We start from the raw sequence: 20,664 nt of genomic DNA, 5'->3' as shown, positions 1-20,664 counted from the left end.
AAATAAGCTAGCACGAGAGATCAAAACATTTCAGGATTTTTTTTCTGGGTCTTTTGAAAGATAAAAGTAAAATTACTTTTATAGAGATAAAAGGTTACCTTTTCTTATTTATCTATCCTGTATACAAATCAAATCCTTCCATTGACACTGGTTAGCCTAGCCAACCAGATTGATTTACAACATAGACATGAAATATCAGTCTGGATAACAGCAGGTAGAGCCTGATTTTAAAGGCGGGGCTAACAGGGTCAGTGGAAACAGGTTAGGACCAATCAGATAACTACAGATGTGACACAAACTCTAATATACTCTGTTTCAGCTCTTAGAGTAGTCAGTTGTTGAATATTTAAAGATATTGTCAGGATCCCCAGGGATGTGATTACTTAGGTTAGTGCCTTCGGGATCCTGAAGTCTGTTATGCTACACTTCTATACTGTTCATCCCTGGATCCTTGTTTTGTCATGTGTTTAGTTTTCTATTTAGCATTACGTTATTTATAATTTGTAGTAATTGTTAGATCCTGTTTCTGTCTGGATAGCTATGGTAATTATTATTTTAGTAGTTCTGGTAGATATTTATTCTATGTTTGTGTTCATTGGTTAGTTCAGCATTTATGGTTATGGTGCATTCTGATTATTAGTTTCAGTTCCTGGTAGCTCCTGTTCTTTATTTCCTGGTCTTATTGGTTCTGCTCTTCCTTAGGTATTATCGAATTACCTATTAGATTCAGTTCTCCCTTTGCTCCTGCCAGTTCTCCGTCCTCCTTCCCCTCTGTTAATTGGATCTAACTCATCCCAGCTTTGTAATTCACCCCACCTGTTGTTCCTCCCACCTCACCTCCTATATATTGTGTCAGCCCAGCTGTCGCACATCGTCAGATCCTCCGTCTACATTCTTGATTCTACCCTGTTCTGGTTTCATCCGTGCTGTGTTTGCGGTTTCTGTAATTTTTGTCATTTTGTAAGCATCCTTTGTTTAATAAATCACTCTTCATTCAGCATGCAACTCCCAAGCTCCAGTCTGCACTTTGGTCTGTTCACCACAACCTTGACAGATATATCCAGCGCATTCAGGACACAATAAATGGTATCATTAAAACATCGCTCAGTCGCAGCCACCATCTTGACTGTTATGGTTACAGAAAACCATTACTGCATTATGGGTAAATCTGGCACTAGAAGTGATGCATTGCAAACACCTTCCTCCTGTGCTGTGATTGGTGCGTTACGTTAAGGCCAGAGAGTCTAAGCCTGCCCAGACTGACAAGCTGTGTGTTGAATACCCCAGTGGTCAATGGAAAAAAACGTAGGGTGCACCCCAAACAGATTAAAAGACACCTTGGACAGACAGCTATGCTCATTTATACTCAGACATATGAGCTAAAAACCTCACAATAAAAGTAAAGTGTGTTTTGTGGATAGATGGGAGGAAGGCAGAACAAACTCAGAGAAGCATGCTTTTTATGATTCAATCTTTATTTTCCATCCACCGTGCCTTTCTGACTGTATTTGGGTCCTCTTTGCCACCACCCTATATGGTGCACATAATCACAGGCAAAGCGTTGCTCCATCTACAGCAAATGTACTTTGATCATTTTCAAAAACACACATTAGAAGAGATTTTAAAATAGTCTTTTTACCCACCAGAACCAAATATAGATTGCTTGAAGATGTACACATAGATATGCAAATATTTTAGCACCATGCAGGGTTTCATCACTGACATCGCTCCACAACCTCACATGTAGTCTATTATTGAGCTTTTCTGGCCTTGTTGCTTTAAAGTAAGCCTGCCTTTCTATATTAAGCATAAATAGGGTGAAACTGTTATAAAGATCTACCTAAAGGCGTATATGACTAAACAATTAAAAAGATCACAGACATATCAGATCAGATAAGGGAAACAAAATAGGAAATTCCCGTGGGTATTACTTATCTTTGCTTTCTGGTGCGTGCGTTTCCAGCTCTGCTACCGCACTGTCTTCTGACGGTCATTTTCACTGGCCTGCTCATGCTTAATGAACCCCAACGTTTCTATCTTAATTGAATGCTTTTTATGCCTTAGTGTTCATCTCCCTCTTTGTGAATAAGGATGCTGATGACTAATGAATGAGGTTCTCTCGTGACTAACTCTTTCTTTTTTTTTTTTTATGAGGCCTCGAGGGTACACAAACAATGACACATGTAAAAAAAACACACACACACACACACCTAGTCGCTTGTGTTCACATTCCCTGAATGGAGAGGGGAAGAAAACAAGGCGAGCAGAGGCACTGTTAGGAACGGAAACGCTGACTTTTCTTGCGTATGGTGGCTGCATGGTTTTCAGAGAAAAGCTCTAAAAAAGCATCAGCAAGTTCGCGCACTTTGTTGGGAGGTGTTGCTGGAAATGTCAAGCTTTTTAAGGCACTGACCTCATTAAGTAATCTGTAGTATACAGCATTTCCCTTGATTCCACCACTCTCTCTCTCTCGCTCTCTCTCTCTCTCTCTCTTCCGTTCACACACAAACTCTAAATACCCATAGTGCCAGCTTGCAGCAGTATCTCCAGAGATAAGTGCTTCAATGCAGTAAAATAGCTACATTGCCTACCTTGAGTCTTCTGCTGTGGCAGTATAGTTTTGGCTCAATTTGTACACAGACGATCAAAAATGTAATGCATTTTTAACTGCATTTTCTCCTCTAAAAACCCTAGGACCACACAACTGCTTTACTGCAAGCAAAAACAGACACAAACAAGGAATGCTTACATGATTGTTTAGGGAATAAAAACACACTGCATAAGTTGAGGTCTTATTACTTGTTACCATCTAAAACAAATGATCAATGCACCTTTTAGTTTCAATGTTCCTCTTTAATTTTCGTATCCAGGTGGTGATGTTTTTTTTTTTTTTTGCCGGATAGGGGAAGTGTTTAAGCCAGTCCTCTGTTTTGTTATCAGTGTGTTTTATACTGATATATCATCAGATTGGTAGATTTATTTTGTTTAATCTTGTGTTTTTTAGCTGTTCAGACACATTTAGAAAACTAATTCTAGATCTAATAGGCAAATGAACTGGCAGCATGAAAATAAACACAAACCAAATTTCAAATTTAGTATTTCTTCCTTCCCATATCTACCATTTACCTCTGCAATACTCCTTTTCAGAACAGATCTAAACAAAAGAGCATGTTGCTCATTCAAGTTTTTGCTTTTTTTTGATGGAGTTTTACCGGGAAAAAAAATACATTTATACTTAATGAAAATAAAACTCAATTAAAACAAGTAGCACTGATGCAGACCAGGGTCCCTGGGCACCGATGTGTATGAACTAAACTTTTTTATAACATCTGCTTATTACACCCTAATAACTATAACACTTTAACACATGAAATTGTTCTGGAGTTTAGACCACTAATGCTCAGTCTCTCATACGGCTCATCACAGGTCTGGCCCGAGTTCAGACAAGGAGTGTTTGTTTAAATGGAAAAACAGATGCAGAATTGTTCGAAGATATGATTCTTAGTGACAACACTTCACTGAGCCACTCATATGTTGAGGGTTATCAGATGTGACAAGACATATACTGTCTAGATGACTGTCGGTGTCTAAAGATGATTAGAACCTCATGTGATGAAGAAAAAAAAAAACATATGTTGGAGGCATATGTGTTGTCACAAAAGTTTATAAAAAGAGGCTACGGTCACTAATTTAGGAGGAATCTTTCTACATTTGGCTTACAATGTCTCCAGATTGATGCAAAGACCTGGAATTGATACAGGCCCGGTTGAAATAAAATCTGCCTTTGTTCAACGAAGGTTTATGTTGACAGAGTTTTGTCCCTGGTGCATATCAGGTCAGAGGGGGATCGAATCCCCAATACGTATCAAAATCTATGAGATGACTATCACCATCTCATTTATACAAGAGCGGAGGGTAGCACCACCTACAACATTACCAAATACCTGACCCGCCCAAGAAATCAGTGAGAACCCTCAGTCACAGATAGCAACAACCGTCCATCAGCGTGCATCCAATCTAGTGATAGTCCCCACTACTTCCCTGACTGCTTCAGGTTTTATATTGATGCACTGCAGCGACGGCTGGAGAGACAGGTTTCTCAGTAGATCCATATCGTTGTCACCAATATCAAAGAAGATTTGCTCCCAGCTGGTCCAAAATAAATCCACAGCAGTTTCCTCGTGGTTGAGGATGCTGGGTGTGTACTCGCAGAGGTAAATACTCCATCCATCCTGTTATTGGGGAAAGAATATTAGCAGAAAAAAAGCAGTGGTGAAGTTGTTTTGTTGCAGGCCCAGCTATAAGCCGTTGTCAGCACTAGCCCAGGGCCTGACATTAAATTCATCTCATTTGATTCCTCTAGACATGCTTTTGGGTTAGTGCCTGTACATTTCACTGCTGAATGTTTGCCGACCATTCTCTGATAAAACACCTTGTTACTTCATTGCAGACTTTTCTAAGAATATTTTTTGACAGTGTTTTATTTTTTTCTTGCAATTGTATCTTCTTTTCAACGCCCAGTGTTACAACTCATATTTTTTTTATTTTTTTTATCAAAACAGATGGTTTTGTCTCATTTCAGAGGGTACATTCTTGAAGAGCTGCACTTGAAGGCCTCAATGAATGCTGGTTATATTCAAAGACTCTTCAAGATGCAGCCTTCAAATGTGTCCTTCTTATTCTCTCAAATGCCTTCACTACTTCACATGATTCATTGTGCTGGGCAAAAGATGGTGTGTTGGTACGATGGCTTTCTGAACAAATCTTAACTTGTTGAAGTGATTTTGCTTTTAAATGTGCTTACTGTCAGTCGTTAAGGTTGCATATTGTTCTAAAACTGATTCTATCTTATTAAGTCAGCCTTTATCACAAGCATGTCTCCTGACGTCCGGCTGTCAGCATCCCAAAGCAGGAGCTGCTGGTCATGTACTGATGGACATCTTGGTGCAACAGTCCCGTTTCACCAGAACTCAATCAAGACAAGGCCTCGGGGGAACAGAAAGGCTGCACCCTCAATATAATACAGCCACTGGACCGAGATACACAGAAGGTGTCTGAAAGATCGAAACAAATACTTGCATTTTGTGCTCATGTGTCATTAAAATGTAAATCACCCCAAAATCTAAGGTTTTTTTTTCCAGATAAACTGAATAAACTGGGCCTAAGGGTGCTACTTTAATGTTACTGTGGACTTTTTTTTTTTTACATTTTCACGTGAACTTGTACAGTTCTACAATATCTGTCTTAAAACCAATTTAGTGCTGCCCTCTTAGGGTTGAACGGTGGCTATTGCAGTAGAATTTTACTATTGGCTCAAACGGCGCATGCTTTCGTCATCATAGCCCGGCATTCGGGTATAACAGCATCTCATTCACATGACCCCTTAGCGAGTCAGACTCAGGAGTTGGTAACGTGAGCGTTGAGAGCATTGATCGATAGTGTTTAAGCTTTTGTCACTGATTGAACGCTCCATGCTCCCTACACTTAGCTGAGCCCCTCAGGGTCCCTTGGGAGCGGGGTTATGCTTTTACAGTTGGGTGAGTTACACTTTAGGATTGTATGTGGTATGCTGTATTTGTTGGAACATTAGTTAACTGCAATCCAGTTAGGGGGCAGCTTATTTTCCATTCTGTTTGAATAAACTCTTTCTTTTACATTAGCATAGGGTTCGTTTGGGTAAAAATATAAATATGAGTTGCAGAGGAATATTCCAACTGTGTTAATGACATCGAACTTGCCATCATTGATTTTTAACAATAAACTACATTTTCACAAAGGCTCTGTTAATATGAAGCTGCAACAATAGAATATGATGAAAATAAAGAAGTTAATGGAAACATCTCATCCACTCTTGGTAGAAATTGACTTATCTTCACATTACTTCAAGCTGTTTTCTTTTTTTTTCCTTTCTTTTAGGGCAGAGGCAGGGTGAGCAGCTTCACAGGCCCACTCCTAATTCCAATCAAATAAACTAGGGCAAGCCGAACTTCCAGTTCAGAGGCGAATCCTCTCATTAATCAATGGCCCCTGAGCTTTGATGATCTTTGGAATTGATTCTATGCCTCACTGATCATTGTCTCAGCATTAACCAATCAAGCATCTCTCCAGTAAACAAACACGGCAATGACTAAAGGCACTAAAGGAAGTTTGCCGACACTCAAGGGATGTGACAAAAGTAATATGGACTGAAACCCCCCCTTGGAAGAGAATATGAAAACATAAGAGCCCTTAATATTTTACTGACTTGATGAAAAATGTATTGTAGCCCAGAAAGGAGGAAAAATGCAATGATTTGGATGCATTATGTATGAGAAGGTCCACTGGCAAAAATGACACCGCACTACTGAATACTGAATAATCACAATTTCACTATCACCCCAGTCACTATGATAGCTCGTTATCACTAGGCAATTCATTTAGAAACTACAGACCCTTTGTAATTTGTATCTGGAAGTTAATTTGCATGTGCAGACCAAATAGATGCACGCTAATAATTCAAAGCACTGGCCATATTGTACCTTGTGCCTCAATCTCAGTTGTCGAATCTTGCTGTGGCTCTGTGGTCCAGCCTCCAAAGACAAAAAAAAAAAAAAGAAAAAAATTGTGGACAATGCAAATATTTATTAAAATTTTAAAAAGACAATTCACCAAAGGCTGATGGACAGCTGAAGAGACAAGCAGTGCATAGTTGAAGGGCACCAGTTATGATAGATAGCCTGGTTTATGTGGGATACCGCTGACCTGAAAGATAAAAGAAGAGAGATTTAGATGCATACGGTGTTCTTTGTAGTCTCTGTGCACACATATATACAGTCGGCATGCAGGCTTCCATCTGAACCGGAACACGGAGTGGTTTTTATGTTTTGTTGAACTTGTTGTGGAGTCATTTTTCAGTCAGAAAAGAAATACACTTGGATAGAATCAAAGTGCTTTGGCAAGAAAAATGCACTAAAATATGTACTTTTCATCATAAATGCAAATTTCAAACACAAAAACCCTAACAGTCTTTAAAGAAATGTTCTGTAAAATAAAAACTTATTAAGCAGTTTCATTGTATCCACGAAAGATAAGCTTTGTAAAACTTTTAGTTACAAAAGTAAGAAAATTAAAGCAGCTTAATTGTGTTTCATATCTGTATCATGTCACACATCTATAGAATTACAGTCGAGACAGCCTCCCATTATCCAGCACTAACTTCTAGCGGCTGTCAAAAGCAGACGATTACCATGTTTTTTTAAACATGAAAATAAATGTAAAAATAAGAATAGAATAAAAAAGGAACAAAGAAATGTGTTTGGCATTTAGGAGATTATGACAGTGAATTCCTGGATCCACAAATTTGTGTAGTTTTTTTAAAGCCCAGTTTTCCAACAACTCACAGCTTCAAAGTTGAGAGATTTCACCTTCAGTGAAGAATTCAGGTTTACTGTTCGGGCTATCACGGATGTTGCTTTTTTTGACAATTCATTGTCAGTCACAGTGAAGGTAACACCAAAACACTGAACCCAAAAATCTGAAAGAAAACTGACAAAATTCACCGTGCAGGGCTTTGAAAAAGTATTCAGACCCTTTGGATCTTTTCATGTTTTGCCATGCTTTGGTCCCAAAATTGTAGGTTTATTTTTGGGGATTATTTTGTGATAAATAAGGGGAGCTTGAGGGTCCTTCTTAGGATCTTAGCTGTTCCTAAGATTGCTCTCTTCTGGAATGAGTTGTCTGACGTTTCTCCAGGTATGTGTTGGAGCCACTTCCCCAGAGTGGTGGTTAATGCTCCGAGTGCTCCGATGACCACGGGCACCACTGTTCTCTTCACCTTCCAGGCTCTTTGTAGTTCTTCCCTGAGCCCTTGGTATTTCTCCAGCTTCTCGTGTTCTATTTTTCTGATGTTTCTATCACTCGGGATGGCCACATCGATCACAACGGTCACAACATTGTTTGTGACCAGTTTGCCTACCGACGGAACCGCTCCACTGAGGACGCCATCTCCTCTGCTCTTCACCTGAGCCTGGCACACCTGGAGGAGAAGAACACGCACGTGCGGATGCTGTTCCTGGACTTCAGTTCAGCGTTCTACACCATCATCCCACAACATCTGGTGGGAAAACTGGAGCATCTGGGCTTCAACACACCCCTACGAAACTGGCTGCTAGACTTCCTCACCAACAGACCTCAGTCAGTCCGGGTCGGACAGAACACCTCTGATGTCGTCACCCTCAGCACGGGCTCCCCTCAGGGCTGCGTCCTGAGCCCCCTGCTGTTCACCCTGATGACTCATGACTGCGTCCCCAGGTTCACCACCAATCACGTCTTTGGGATATTGACTCCCCTAACTGTCTGTGTGTCTTGGTTGCCCCTTGCTGTAGTATCCACCTGGGTCTCTGGTTGTGAAACCATCTCCTGGATCTCCAATTGTGAAAGCATCTGCCTTTTGTAGATGTTGGAACACTGAGTTACCAGCTGTTTTGCTGCTAGCCTAGACTGTGGATACCGAAGCGTCCATGTGTCCCACAGTCTTTTCATGTAACCCCGGTAACTAGGGTTGCTGGAGTAGTAACATTCCAACAGTGCCTTATTGTCTTCAATGTATATATATATATATATATATATATATATATATATATATATATATATATATATATATATATACACAGACAGACAGACAGACAGACAGACATACATACATATAAACTCCATGCAGAGGGCATTATTGAGAATAAAGTAATAACTAAAATATGAGAAGCTTTCTCTCACTTTCTGAGTTGGTTTACTGCAGCCAGTAGAGATAATGCCTTAGCCTCAAAGGCTTGATACTGTATATATTTTCTTCATTCAATTTCATGAGTTTACAACATCAAAATATAACCAAACACATCACAGTCAATGAAGAACTGACATGCAACCCAATTTTCCTAGACAATTTGACAAAAAAATAGATGATACACATGCTGCGCTCTGTTGACAATGCACTTCTTCCAACATGTTAATATTTACACAGAAATCTTTTGGACAGGATTTTTATTTTTTTTTTAAGTGATTGCCTCAGAACAGGAGGCCGAATCAGGCACAGACCGGGGTGTTTGCAAAGGACTTGTAAACCAGACCCAAAGCTTGACTATGTATAACACAAACACAGAAAAGCTCTAGGCTCAAATAAACACTCTATCAAGACAGAGAGTGGAAGGAAGAGCATTGTCTGATGTAACACATCGATCCCAGTAATGTGTCTTTAAGGCAGCTGAGGTGTCTTCTTTCAGTTGACGGCTCACAGCTTTTCAAGAATAAGTCCTTGCCGGCAGATTTTAAACTCTGTCTCTGCCAAAAGATCCACAGTTTTTTGGTTAAAATACTGTTAGAAGTCCCTGGCCTCTTCAAATTTCTTGAGGTTGGTAAATTGAAATGATCTGTTTAGCTTAATATAGGGCTTTAAAGTTTTGCTCACTATTTTCTAAAGGCTGGATTACAGCCGAGCATCCGTCTGTGAATACACACGGTGGCACTTGAACTACAATAAAGAGATTGCTCACAAAAGAGCGACTTTCAAACCCGATACTTGTGCAGCACGGTTTGGTAAAAAAGGAGCACATCCCATTCCCATTCATGCCTCCACTTGAAATAAATTAACGATTTGAAGGGATTCAATTTAGCTCTGAATGATTTAGGAAATTACAATGTTTAACTGAAATAATGGATACCTTCAGGAACCATAAGAGCTTAGTTGAAAGCAGGGAAAGAACGGGGCATCAAAGATACTTTGGCAAACAGCTAAATCATTTATTTATTTTTTTACCAGAAAATTAAAGACACATAAATACGAAGTGATACCATGAATATTGTTGAGGGACAGCGTGTTGCCAAATCTTTTGTGATTACATAAAACAATGCCTATTCGGATAATAGTTATGCTTTTATCATAATACCATCTGAATATACAGTCATGGCCAAAAGTATTGAGAATGATTCAAATGTTAATATTTACAGTTTTTATAACGGCAATTTGCATATACTCCAGAATGTTATAAAGAGTGATCAGCTTAACAGCAATTAATTGCAAAGTCAATATGTGCCTAGAAAATGAACTTTATCCCCCAAAACACATTTCAACGTCATTGCAGCCCTGCCTTAAAAGGAGCAGCTAACATGGTTTCAGTGATTGCTCTATTAACACAGGTGTGGGTGGTGATGAACACAGGTGTGGGTGGTGATGAGGACAGGGCTGGAGATCAATCTGTCATGATTAAGTAAGAATGACACCACTGGACACTTTAAGAAGAGGCTGGTGCTTGGCATCATTGTTTCTCTTCTGTGAACCATGGTTATCTCTAAAGAAACACGTGCGGTCATCATTGCACTGCACATAAATGGCCTAGCAGGAAAGAGAATTGCAGCTAAAAAGATTTCACCTCAGAATGTATAAAAGTTTAGTGTGCCCCTTTCCGCTCTGTTTCCTGCCTGCGTTGGGGAACAGAGACATTATAACGCTCATGCCTTTGAATTGAATAACTTACAAAGACAAAGGTTCACCTTTTTTTCATAAGTTGTGTGCTTACTTAATTGATAATTGGTAATATCCACTACAACATCAATCAATTCTATATATTGTTTTGCATTCTGACGCCTTTTCCATCCTTGCACATTCACTGTGGATTTTTCTTCCTGTCCTTGTTCTCCCCCCACACTCCTTTGTTGATTGGTCCTATCTGTATTCACACTTTTCTGTCACTTCCTTGTTGTTTCTTCCAGACACTCACCAGACTTTCTTTGTTGTTTTATTTAGCAGGATTAGTTATGCTTGTTTTGGGAAGTTAATTTGGTCTTTGTCTGGATTTCTTGCCCAGCATCGGTATCATATTTTTTTTCTCCCAAGTTTCTTTCTTTTACTTTTTCTTACCCACCTGCCATCTTCTTGTTTGCATTTCAATGTTCCAGTAATGCACTGTGAAACGTTTGCATTATCAAAACCAATGAATAAACATACATTTTAAGCACTTTTTGAAAATTACAAAAAAAAAACATGGTTTTAAAGCGGACAATATGACTGCTGCGCAATTAGTGAGGACGGTTGTTTTTGTCGACTGATTTGAAAGAGGTCTCGGTAGCGTTGTGTCACAGAAGCTGCTTTATAAGCCAAGAGTTGAAGTTTGAGCTGCACTGTTTAGTAGCTTTATGATCAAGCAGAATAGAAAACGACTGATTCACTGAAAGCCATGCATTGTTTTTTGCAAAGACACAGAAGGTTTGCAGTCATAAGATAATTTTAAAAAATGCAATGTAGCCACAAGGAATCTCCCATATCAGTTGAGCCAAACTATCCAAAATTGAGATTTTACAGTAAAAAAAACAAAAGAAAAAGCAAGCATATCAGGGCTCTGCTGTTGTCTTTCGCTTGGCAGAAAAGCAGCTTTTGACAGCATCCAGCAGCCTTTCCATCATCAGTCTTTCTGGGTGCACGCGTGTACGATTAGGAAACTTAGATCTCCGTCATTGATATTCATGTATGCGTTTGGTGTCAGACTAAATATTCAACACACTAGAGGGTAAAGGGAAGAAATAGAGAAACAGTCAGAAGATGCTATATCTTGATTGATTTTCGTCGCTGAACTTCGTGCTGCAGCGTGTTGTGCTGCACGCTGCCGAGCACGAGTCAGCAGGAATGATTAGCTGCTTTGCTTTTGAGAGGATGGCGGAAGTGTTAGTGTGAATAAATGTCTGCGCATGAACGTGTGTGCGCACACACAGCTACGTCTGCGTCATACCGTGTGCTTACATCACTACTCTTTTGTGTGTGTCTGTGTTCCCTTGCTGCCAACTAAATGCAGAAGATCTGAAAAAAGAAAGCAAGAAGAACCTTTGGAAGCTGTAGGAAGGAAAATATCGGTCTCATTGTGACACGCCTTGTATCAGCGCTTTGCTGGTCAGACAAAAAAGAAATCCCTCCAAGTTTTGCTGTCATTTTCTGAATTGTAACCCCAAGGTTCCCTGCTAATCTCTTTACCAACAAATGCAACTGTCAGAAATCTTAAGTCAGACATACAGTATTTAGCATCTGTAGATAGTCCTGGAAAATCCCACGGTGAGGAAATCCAGGTATACAAGCAGCAGAGGGCGAATTTACAATATAAGACGGTAAATACTGTACAGTTATTACAAAATAGCATACTTAAAGGTGACCTATGATGGTTCCTTTTAAAATAGATCTATGGGCCATACAAGAGATGTTCATTACATGTTTTTTTTTGCACAGGGATACCTTAGACAGAGTTCCAGAGAGACGTTGAAAGCCACATTTCTGCAATTTTAAGTTATCCTGTTCTTTTAAAAAAAAAATGTTATCTAAGCTTTATTTAACCAGGAAGTCCCATTGAGATTCTGAATATCTTTTACAAGAGAAACCTGGCCAAGGTAGCAGCCAAATCACTACAAATGCATACATAATAAATACCAAGTTACATTTTCATGATGAAAGAAATACAAAATGTTAAAAACACAATGAGACTCATGTCTCCATTACAACATTATTTACAGTAGTTTTAAATTAATTAATGGACATAAGGGTTTCTAACTTTAGCTCTTTCTGTAGATTATTCCACCTCCAAGGTGCTGAATAAGAAAAGGCAGTTATTCCCAATTCGGTTGAAACTCGTGGCGCAATTAAAAGCAACGACTTTGAGGAGCGTATCTGCTAGGTACCAGAGGAAACAGAGAAGAGGTCACAGAGATACAGTGGAAGTTTACCAATTATAGCTTCATAGATAAAAGGTATACCAGTGCTGTTGTCTACAAATTTTAAGTGATGTCCAACCAACTAGATCATAAAGAATGCAGTGATGAGTGAGGAACTTTGTATTTTTTATGAATTGTAGTGATGCATAGTTATGATAAACTGAATCAACATGACGCAAGATGGATGGTGCGGCATGCATGTACAATACAGCATATTTCCATAATCAATTACAGACAGAAAAGTAGCTTCCACAAGTTTCTTCTTAGCACTTAAAGTAAAACAAGATTTGTTTCTGAAATAAAAGCCAAGTTTGATTTTAAGTTTTTTGACTATATATATATATATATATATATATATATATATATATATATATATATATATATTGATGGAGAGCTTATATCTATCCATACCCACCAGGTACTTGTATGAAGACACTCTCTCACACATCTTAGGACAAGAGGCCACAATTTATCAAGTAGCTGTGCTCGAGCTTTTGGGAAAACCATAAACTTTGTTTTCTGTGCGTTTAAAACCAGTTTTAGACTCAATAAGGTATTTTGCAATGCCTGAAATGCAGTCTGAAGTTCCTGTACTGCTGCTGAAATGGTGGATGCCTGGGTCTAAACCACTGTATCATCAGTTTATAAACGTAATTTGGCATAAACATCTCTATCCAAATCATTTATAAAAATTTAAAACAGAATGGGTTCTAAGACTGATCCTCGAGGGACACATTTGGTTATTTCAAGAAAATCAGATTTATAACCTTCAGCATAAACACACTGAGTACGATCTACAAGATCCTTTTGGAACCATGCAGCAGCCTTCTCACATAAACCAATTGAACGTAGTTTGGTCAATAATAATCTATGATCAACTCAATCAAACGCCTTAGAGAGATCAACAAATAATGCAGCACAGTGTTGCTTCTTATCTAAAGCCCCGATAGTATCATTTGTCACAAATGTAGCAGCAGTGATCTGTGATCATCTAATTACTTCTGACTGAAACTGATTTAAAATGTTTTTATCAGCTAAGAACTGTTTTTAACTGTGCATTTACAAGTGATTCCAAGATCTTTGACAACACAGAGAGTTTCGATATTGGACGGTCATCATTCAGTTCTGATGGGTCTCCACCTTTATGTAAAGGGAGGACACAAGCTGCGTTCCAACTTTTGGGAATGTAGTTGTAAAGAAGACTCAAATTAAAAATATGCGCTATGGGCTCAGCAATAATAAGAGCTGACACTTTTAACAGGAAGGGATCCAGATTATCTGGACCTGCAGACTTTTTATGATCAATATATCTGAGGGCTTTATGAACTACTGACACTGAAATTGGTTTAAAATTAAAGTACTGCACAATTAGATTTTAGTGTAATTTTCCGATGCTGACATGGCAAGACATGTGACAGAATTATTTTCTGTTTGATCAAATATGAATCCAGCCTGAATAAAGTGTTTATTAAACAGATTGACTATAGCAGCTTTGTCTTTTTATTTCATCTGAATCAATGAAAATCTGTTCGGGGAGGTTTGAGGTCACTTGTGCCCCTGACAAAGATTGAACTCATTTGCAAAACTTTAAAGGGTTGTTCAAGTTTTCTGTGATTGACTTCAAACAAAACTCAGATTAGGACTTTCTAATCATCAAAGTACACTTGTTTCTTACAGTTCTAAATCCAGTCCAGTCAGCAGAAGAGTTGGAGAATGTAGCTTCTGCCCACATTCTATTTCTAAAACAGATTAGCTCTGATAGGCTGTCTGAGAACCAGGGGTTGTTCTTACCACTGATCCTAAACTTTTTAATTGGTACATGTTTATTTACAATGTTAATGAAATTTGAATGAAAAAAAAAAAAATCCATGCCATTTCAGCATCTGGAAACAAAGGCACCCTGCTAAGATCACTGTGCTACAGATCATGCAGAAAAGCCTGTTGTCATTTTGGATGACATGCGGTTTTGTCATGGGAATTTTTGTATTTCTTACACAAGCGACTGTACAATGGTCACTGACATCATTCCAAAGTATGGCAGCTGAGGTAGATTTATGAGCTCAGTTTGTTATGATTAAATCAAGGAGAGTAGATTTTATTTCTGCTTTGGGATTTATTCTTGATGGCTTATTTATAAATTGCACTACGTTTAGGTCATTACACAAGTCTTTAAAACAATCAGAGTTCCCAGAAAGCCTGTCCCAATTCATATCACCCATAATAATAAGTTTGGAGTCCTTTTAATATAGCTTCTCAACTACCTACTAAAATATGTATGTTTTATATTTTTTATAAAGTGTTATTTGGTACAAGATACTTCTATGAGGCATATTGGTTGTTTTAGGTTGGACGAATCTGAGAAAAATAAGACGCTATCAGAAGTGTGAACTAAAGAATTGGGCAGCTAAAACAATGCAAAATATAGAAGTATATTCATGCACACAACAAAAACTGAATTTTTACAATTAGGAAAAAGACAAAAAAAAAAACTTTTTGAGTTTGTTGGGAACAGTGATGTTATAAATTACAGCAGAATTGTCCTTATCTTGAAGCAGCAAAGCGGTCCCAGATCATCACAGTGCTTCACTCAAAGTATAATCTTCTTTTTCTGTCATACTGTGTTAGGTTTACGCTAGACATGACGAGATCCACACCTTACAAAATGTTCCAATTTTTGTCTCATCAGTCCACAAAATATTTTCTTGAAATGATTTTGGAAAATGTGGGGTGGGTCTTTGTTTTCCTTCTGGTCAGCAGATGGTTTCACCTTGAAACTCTCCCATAGCTACCGTTACTGCCATGTCTCTTTCTTACTGTATTAATCATCATGTTCGTCATCTGAAGACTGACCTAAGCTGAGGCAAGCGAGGCCTGCAGTGCTTTAGATGTTGTTCTGGTTCATTTGTGACTTTATGGATGAGTTGTTCTTGGAGCAATTTTGGGAGGCTCCTTTAGATTGAAGCATTTAAGATAAGATAAGATAAGATAAGATAAGATAAGATAAGATAGACTTTATTGATCTCACCATGGAGAGATTCACTTGTCACATTGGCTCAATAATCAAAAGAAGGTGCCAAAAGGTGGAAAAGGTGCATGAGGTATATACAGTACGTCCACATATATACTGTGGATTGAGATTAAAAAAAAAAGAAATAAAGCAGAGATTTAACATGACTTATGTAAATTTAGGAAACCAATATACATATGGATTTGGCGTTATGCATTAAATTGGTACCAGGTAAAGTGAAGTTGCTGAAGTCTCTTATTGAGCAGGATTATTGCACAGGTTATTGCACGGGGTATTAAATAGTAATTTCACATTAGTTATTAAATAGTAATTGCACATTAGTTATTCCACAAGTTATTGGAGTTATAGTGCAGCAGTGTAAAGTCACGTGGCAGCAAGGATGAATGACTTGCGGTAGCGCTCCTTTTTACAGACAGGGTGTCTAAGTCTTTCACTAAAGGAGCTGCTCAGCTTCTCTACATTTATCGTTTTAGATCTTCTAGCTCACACTATGTTTTCAGACACCTTATATTTAAGTAATTTTTTGGATACTTTGAGGCAGGTTTGGGTGTTGTTAATGACGCATGACAAATAACTATGCTTGATAAAAGCTAATCCCTGATTCAACAAGGAGGGGTGACTGCATTTTAACACAGGCCTAGATTGGTTTTTACAGTGTTTTCATTAATAAATCGAATCAGCATTTTGGGTAAACCCATCTTATTTTGGTCCAATAAAACATTTGTTTGATGATCTGAAACACTGACGTGTGACAAAAATGTATTATGTAGAAAAAGACTGCACTGCAATGCAACATGAAGAAATGCACTAAATGGTGCTAATTACATCCACTGCTATCTGATTATCCAACAAACTCATTCTTACAAATTCAGATTGGTAAATCTGATATCTTCATGTTAACTGAGCATTGTCCAGTTTTTCCTGTGCCGTAGGGTTTGATTCGGGGGGATACCGAGGCTCTCTAGTTTGCATAATTTGGAATCTGGCCCTTTCTTGTGACAATGACATTTTGCGGCTAATTTTGGATCTCCAATTTTTGCAAAGTCTGGTCTTCCAAATACCAAGTTTTCATTTCTCTTTTCTGAACTATAAAATAAGCAGATATAGCAACAGTATTTTTTCTAGCCATCCTGCTGTGAGCAATTATAAATCAATTATACTTGAAGCAGAAGTAGACAAGTCGCCAAAAATTATAATAGTGGTAACATTTTAAACTTTCTTTGGCGTATTATATTGGCAGTTAGCATAAATAAAGCTGTCTCTGTGTGTATAATCTTGGGAATATAGATATTTATCTCTAACTCTCTCTCTCTCTGACTGAGTGAACTAAACGTATCTTGATAAATAGAGTTTCATTTTAATTAGCTTATTTTCTGTGCTTGCTTTGAAGTCATTTTAAATACCTCGGTCACACTGTAATTAGCAAACTTTGAGTGTTTTTACACAGTATCAACCAGAGCAAAGAATGTCATTGTCAGTGTAACCAGTAGCACTTAGGTATGGTGTGTTCACTGACAGGAAAAAAGGTAGGACTATTGATCATCTGACTGGTCAGCCAACATTTAAGGCCGAATAAGCCGAAAACTATCAGATACGAGTACAAATCTAAATGGCTTTGATTCAGTTAATTATGCACAGATATTTTGCAGCTTGGAACTTCCTGAATAAAAATTTGTTTAGCCAAATCCTTCTTTTATTATTTATCTTCACGCCTGCAACCAGTTACTTTTTTCACTTCATATTCCCTCTTCAGGTCGCAATGTTTAACAACAGAAGTTATCCCTCCTTACTGTGGTTTTGCATTATCTTTCCACAACAGGCCAAATTAAGTCTGTTGCTGTTTATTTCTATTTCTTTTGACTTTGTGTTTGGACTTTGACCTCTGCAGCTCTTTTCTGGTTATTTATGTGATACATTTTTTCGTTTTATTCTGTGTTGTTACAGATACAGAGGAAGAATAGAATCATGCTTTTTGCAAAACACACAAACAAAAAAAGGACAATGTTTAAAAAGAAACATTGAACATTTCTTTTTTAAAGAACATTTGTTATTTATCTAACTTTCACTTTTCCTACAAAAAAAAAATATCCCTGAATTACCAGTTAGGCCTGAGATAGATTATTTATTTATTTTAATGCCTAACAACCCGGGGCAGTCTGTCAACTCAATTTGTTGATAAAAAGCAATGGATGCTACAGTGAAGAAGGCATGTAAAAGTAACTAGTGTGAAAGCAAGCAGTGGTAATGGGGGAAAAACTCTTAGTCTTTCACTTTTCTTCTTTAATTTCCACATTTAATTTGTATCTGTTGTCTCACACTGCCAAAGCCCTTCCAACTGTGGGACAGGAAAAATAATAACCCATATTCACAAAGTAACACTGCAGCAAATCATCTTGATGATGTTTAGAAAATAGCTAATCAAGAAATTAACATTTATCTTATCCTGGTCTTTCATTAATACTCACGAGTTAAAGGGGTAGTTAAGGATTTTTAAAGTTAGGCTCCATTAAAATATTGCAATATTATCGGCTCCGCATCTTCATGTATTAACCTATATTAAATGGTTTTCGAGACTAATGGCTAGACCTGAGGGGTGGGGCAAGCCATTAGGAGATCTTTACGGTCAAAATCACTCCAGTTTTAAAAATAAATGTCACAACGGTATACAAGTAGAACTTGTAAAGCTATTCTGATCAGAGTAACTACTTATTGTAACTGCAGGGCAACGAAAAAAAAAAATACCATGCGCTTACGCATTTTCAATTTTTACACCACTTCACCTCACATCTACGGGTTTCTCCAACTGGGAACGCTTTCTGTTCTGAGCTCTCAGCACAGACCTCTGTGTAAATTAACTAATCAATGAAAATGTGATTAGGTTTAATGGCTCATAAAATATGATTTACATAAACTGCTTCAAAGTTTTTTCAGATTGCAGGGGATTTAAGCCAGTAGACATCGGCCTTGGTCTTGGTGCCTCTCAGGCTAGGAATTATCTCCAGCCTCTGGGACCAACTTGTCTGGAATTATACAAAATGAAGGTGCCAGGAAAACGGGGTACTGCCGGTGAAATTTTAACTGCCTATAACCAATTAACAAGACCTCACTTTAAAGAGCTGTCCCTTTAAAAGCATTGCTGTGGCTGAAAGAGCTTCATGTGACGGCGACACCCACCTACCCTCCTTTCTCTTTAAGAATGGTTTGTGGCTTGTAAAAAGAAAATTACTTTAACAAGTCAGGTTAAAAGAAGTAACAGCTTTCCCTTCAATGTCCCTTCCTTTTGTTTTGTTTTTTTTGTATGTGTTATTAGCTAACCTTTGTGGCTGCACAGGTTGGAGGGCATTTAGGAGTACACGACTTTCAATTCTGGGTTTAACAAAACCATGCATGTATTGGCTGTTTTGTGATATATACAAAAAATGAGAGGAAAACCATTATTAAAATCAGTATTAGGGCTTTACCAGTTTTGCTGCCTTGGTCCTGTATTGCTCTGTCACTAGCAGCAGCCATCCTGGTCTGCAGGATTTTTCTATTCTGTTGACTTTTTTTTTGACAGCCATTCAGTTTTATAATAGACAGAGTGATAAAAGATTGAGTCATGGTCATTTATGTTCCTCGTCCATTCATGAACAACTCTAATACAATCACAAGGCAACATTTATTTTTTCACTTTGACTGAAAAAGCAAAAATTAAAGCTGCAGTAGAGAACGTTTGTAAAAAAAAAAAAAAAAAAAAAAAAAAAAATATATATATATATATATATATATATATATATATATATATATATTTTTTTTTTTAAATATATATATATATATATATATATATATATATATATATATATTTTTTTTTTTTTTTTTTTACCCTGGTGATCGGTTTACATCATTCCAACCAAGTGTCTGCCAGTCTGACAACAACAGCATATACCTCTCCTGTGTAAGTAAACTTCAGTGGGGTCAGTCAGAAGTGTATTTGGCTGCTTTTCACAGCAGCGTCGGACCGCTGAGGAAACAGCATAGGCTGTTGTCAGTGGCAGGCTGGCAACCTGTGAGACACTCTCTGATTAGTCATTATCAGCAATTTTCAGGTTTGTGGTCTCTAAATCGTCGCAACATGCAGGCTCAGTGTGCGAGATTGCTGCAAAGTCATCGACATGCAGGCAACTGTCTGCTGTGGCTACTTGCTCTTTCAGGAGGAATGAATGCTGCGAGTCCATGACTTTATGTGATCTGCTGGGTTTCCTTAGATCGAAAACTTTTTGACCGATCTCATACAGTGAAAGCGAGTGATTATATCAGATAAGATGAGTGGCAGTTTTCAGGTAAAATTATGGGATATGTGTTTGAGCCAGACAAGAAGAACTGACACGGAGCAAATACGAACAACAAAAACCCCAAAGAGAACACAGTCAACCCGATGCTTACGGATGCAGTAACTACAAGATGATGCCATCAGATACTGATTGTTATTGATCCCATGAGTGGATAAGGACAAAGATAGGACTTCAGGTTGTTCAACAAGGGGGGTACAGTTCTTCATTTGAAGCAACTGCTTTCCCCAACATTTTTTTTTCTAATTTTATTTAAAAAAGGACCACTCAAATAAAAATAAAAATCTTAATTTTTTTAAAAGACTTACATCAACACTGATGAAATTTTAGCTGGTCAGGTATTAGTCACAACAGTGGCAATATTTCTGGTTACACAAACCGTGATGAATTGAACTTAAACGATTTAATGTTAATACAAAGAGGTTTGGAATCTGCTAAAATAGCATTGGTTTGGGCTTAATCCTTTGTCTGAAAATGGAGAGAGCAGCTACGGCACAACTGCAAACCTACCAAGAAATGGTCGACCACTTAAACTGAAAGGTCGCATGAAGGAACAATCAGAGAAGCAAATGAGGCCCACGATTCTGG

General features: G+C 38.0%; 1 protein-coding gene across 1 annotated transcript in view; it reads right to left on the bottom strand.

The window, feature by feature from the left end:
• Positions 1-6,649: 6,649 nt before the first annotated feature.
• LOC105934473 overlaps positions 6,650-20,664 on the bottom strand; it is a 43,894-nt gene continuing 29,879 nt past the window's right edge. The window contains exon 7 of the mRNA XM_012874461.3: positions 6,650-6,741. Coding sequence (XP_012729915.3) covers positions 6,722-6,741 — 20 coding nt within the window. The 3' untranslated portion in view covers positions 6,650-6,721. The remainder of the gene's footprint in view (positions 6,742-20,664) is intronic.

The sequence above is a fragment of the Fundulus heteroclitus genome, chromosome 13 (assembly GCF_011125445.2).
Source record: "Fundulus heteroclitus isolate FHET01 chromosome 13, MU-UCD_Fhet_4.1, whole genome shotgun sequence".
Classification (NCBI taxonomy): domain Eukaryota; kingdom Metazoa; phylum Chordata; class Actinopteri; order Cyprinodontiformes; family Fundulidae; genus Fundulus; species Fundulus heteroclitus.
Note: the sequence above shows the minus strand (reverse complement) of the source record. Positions and strands in the feature narration are given on the sequence as shown.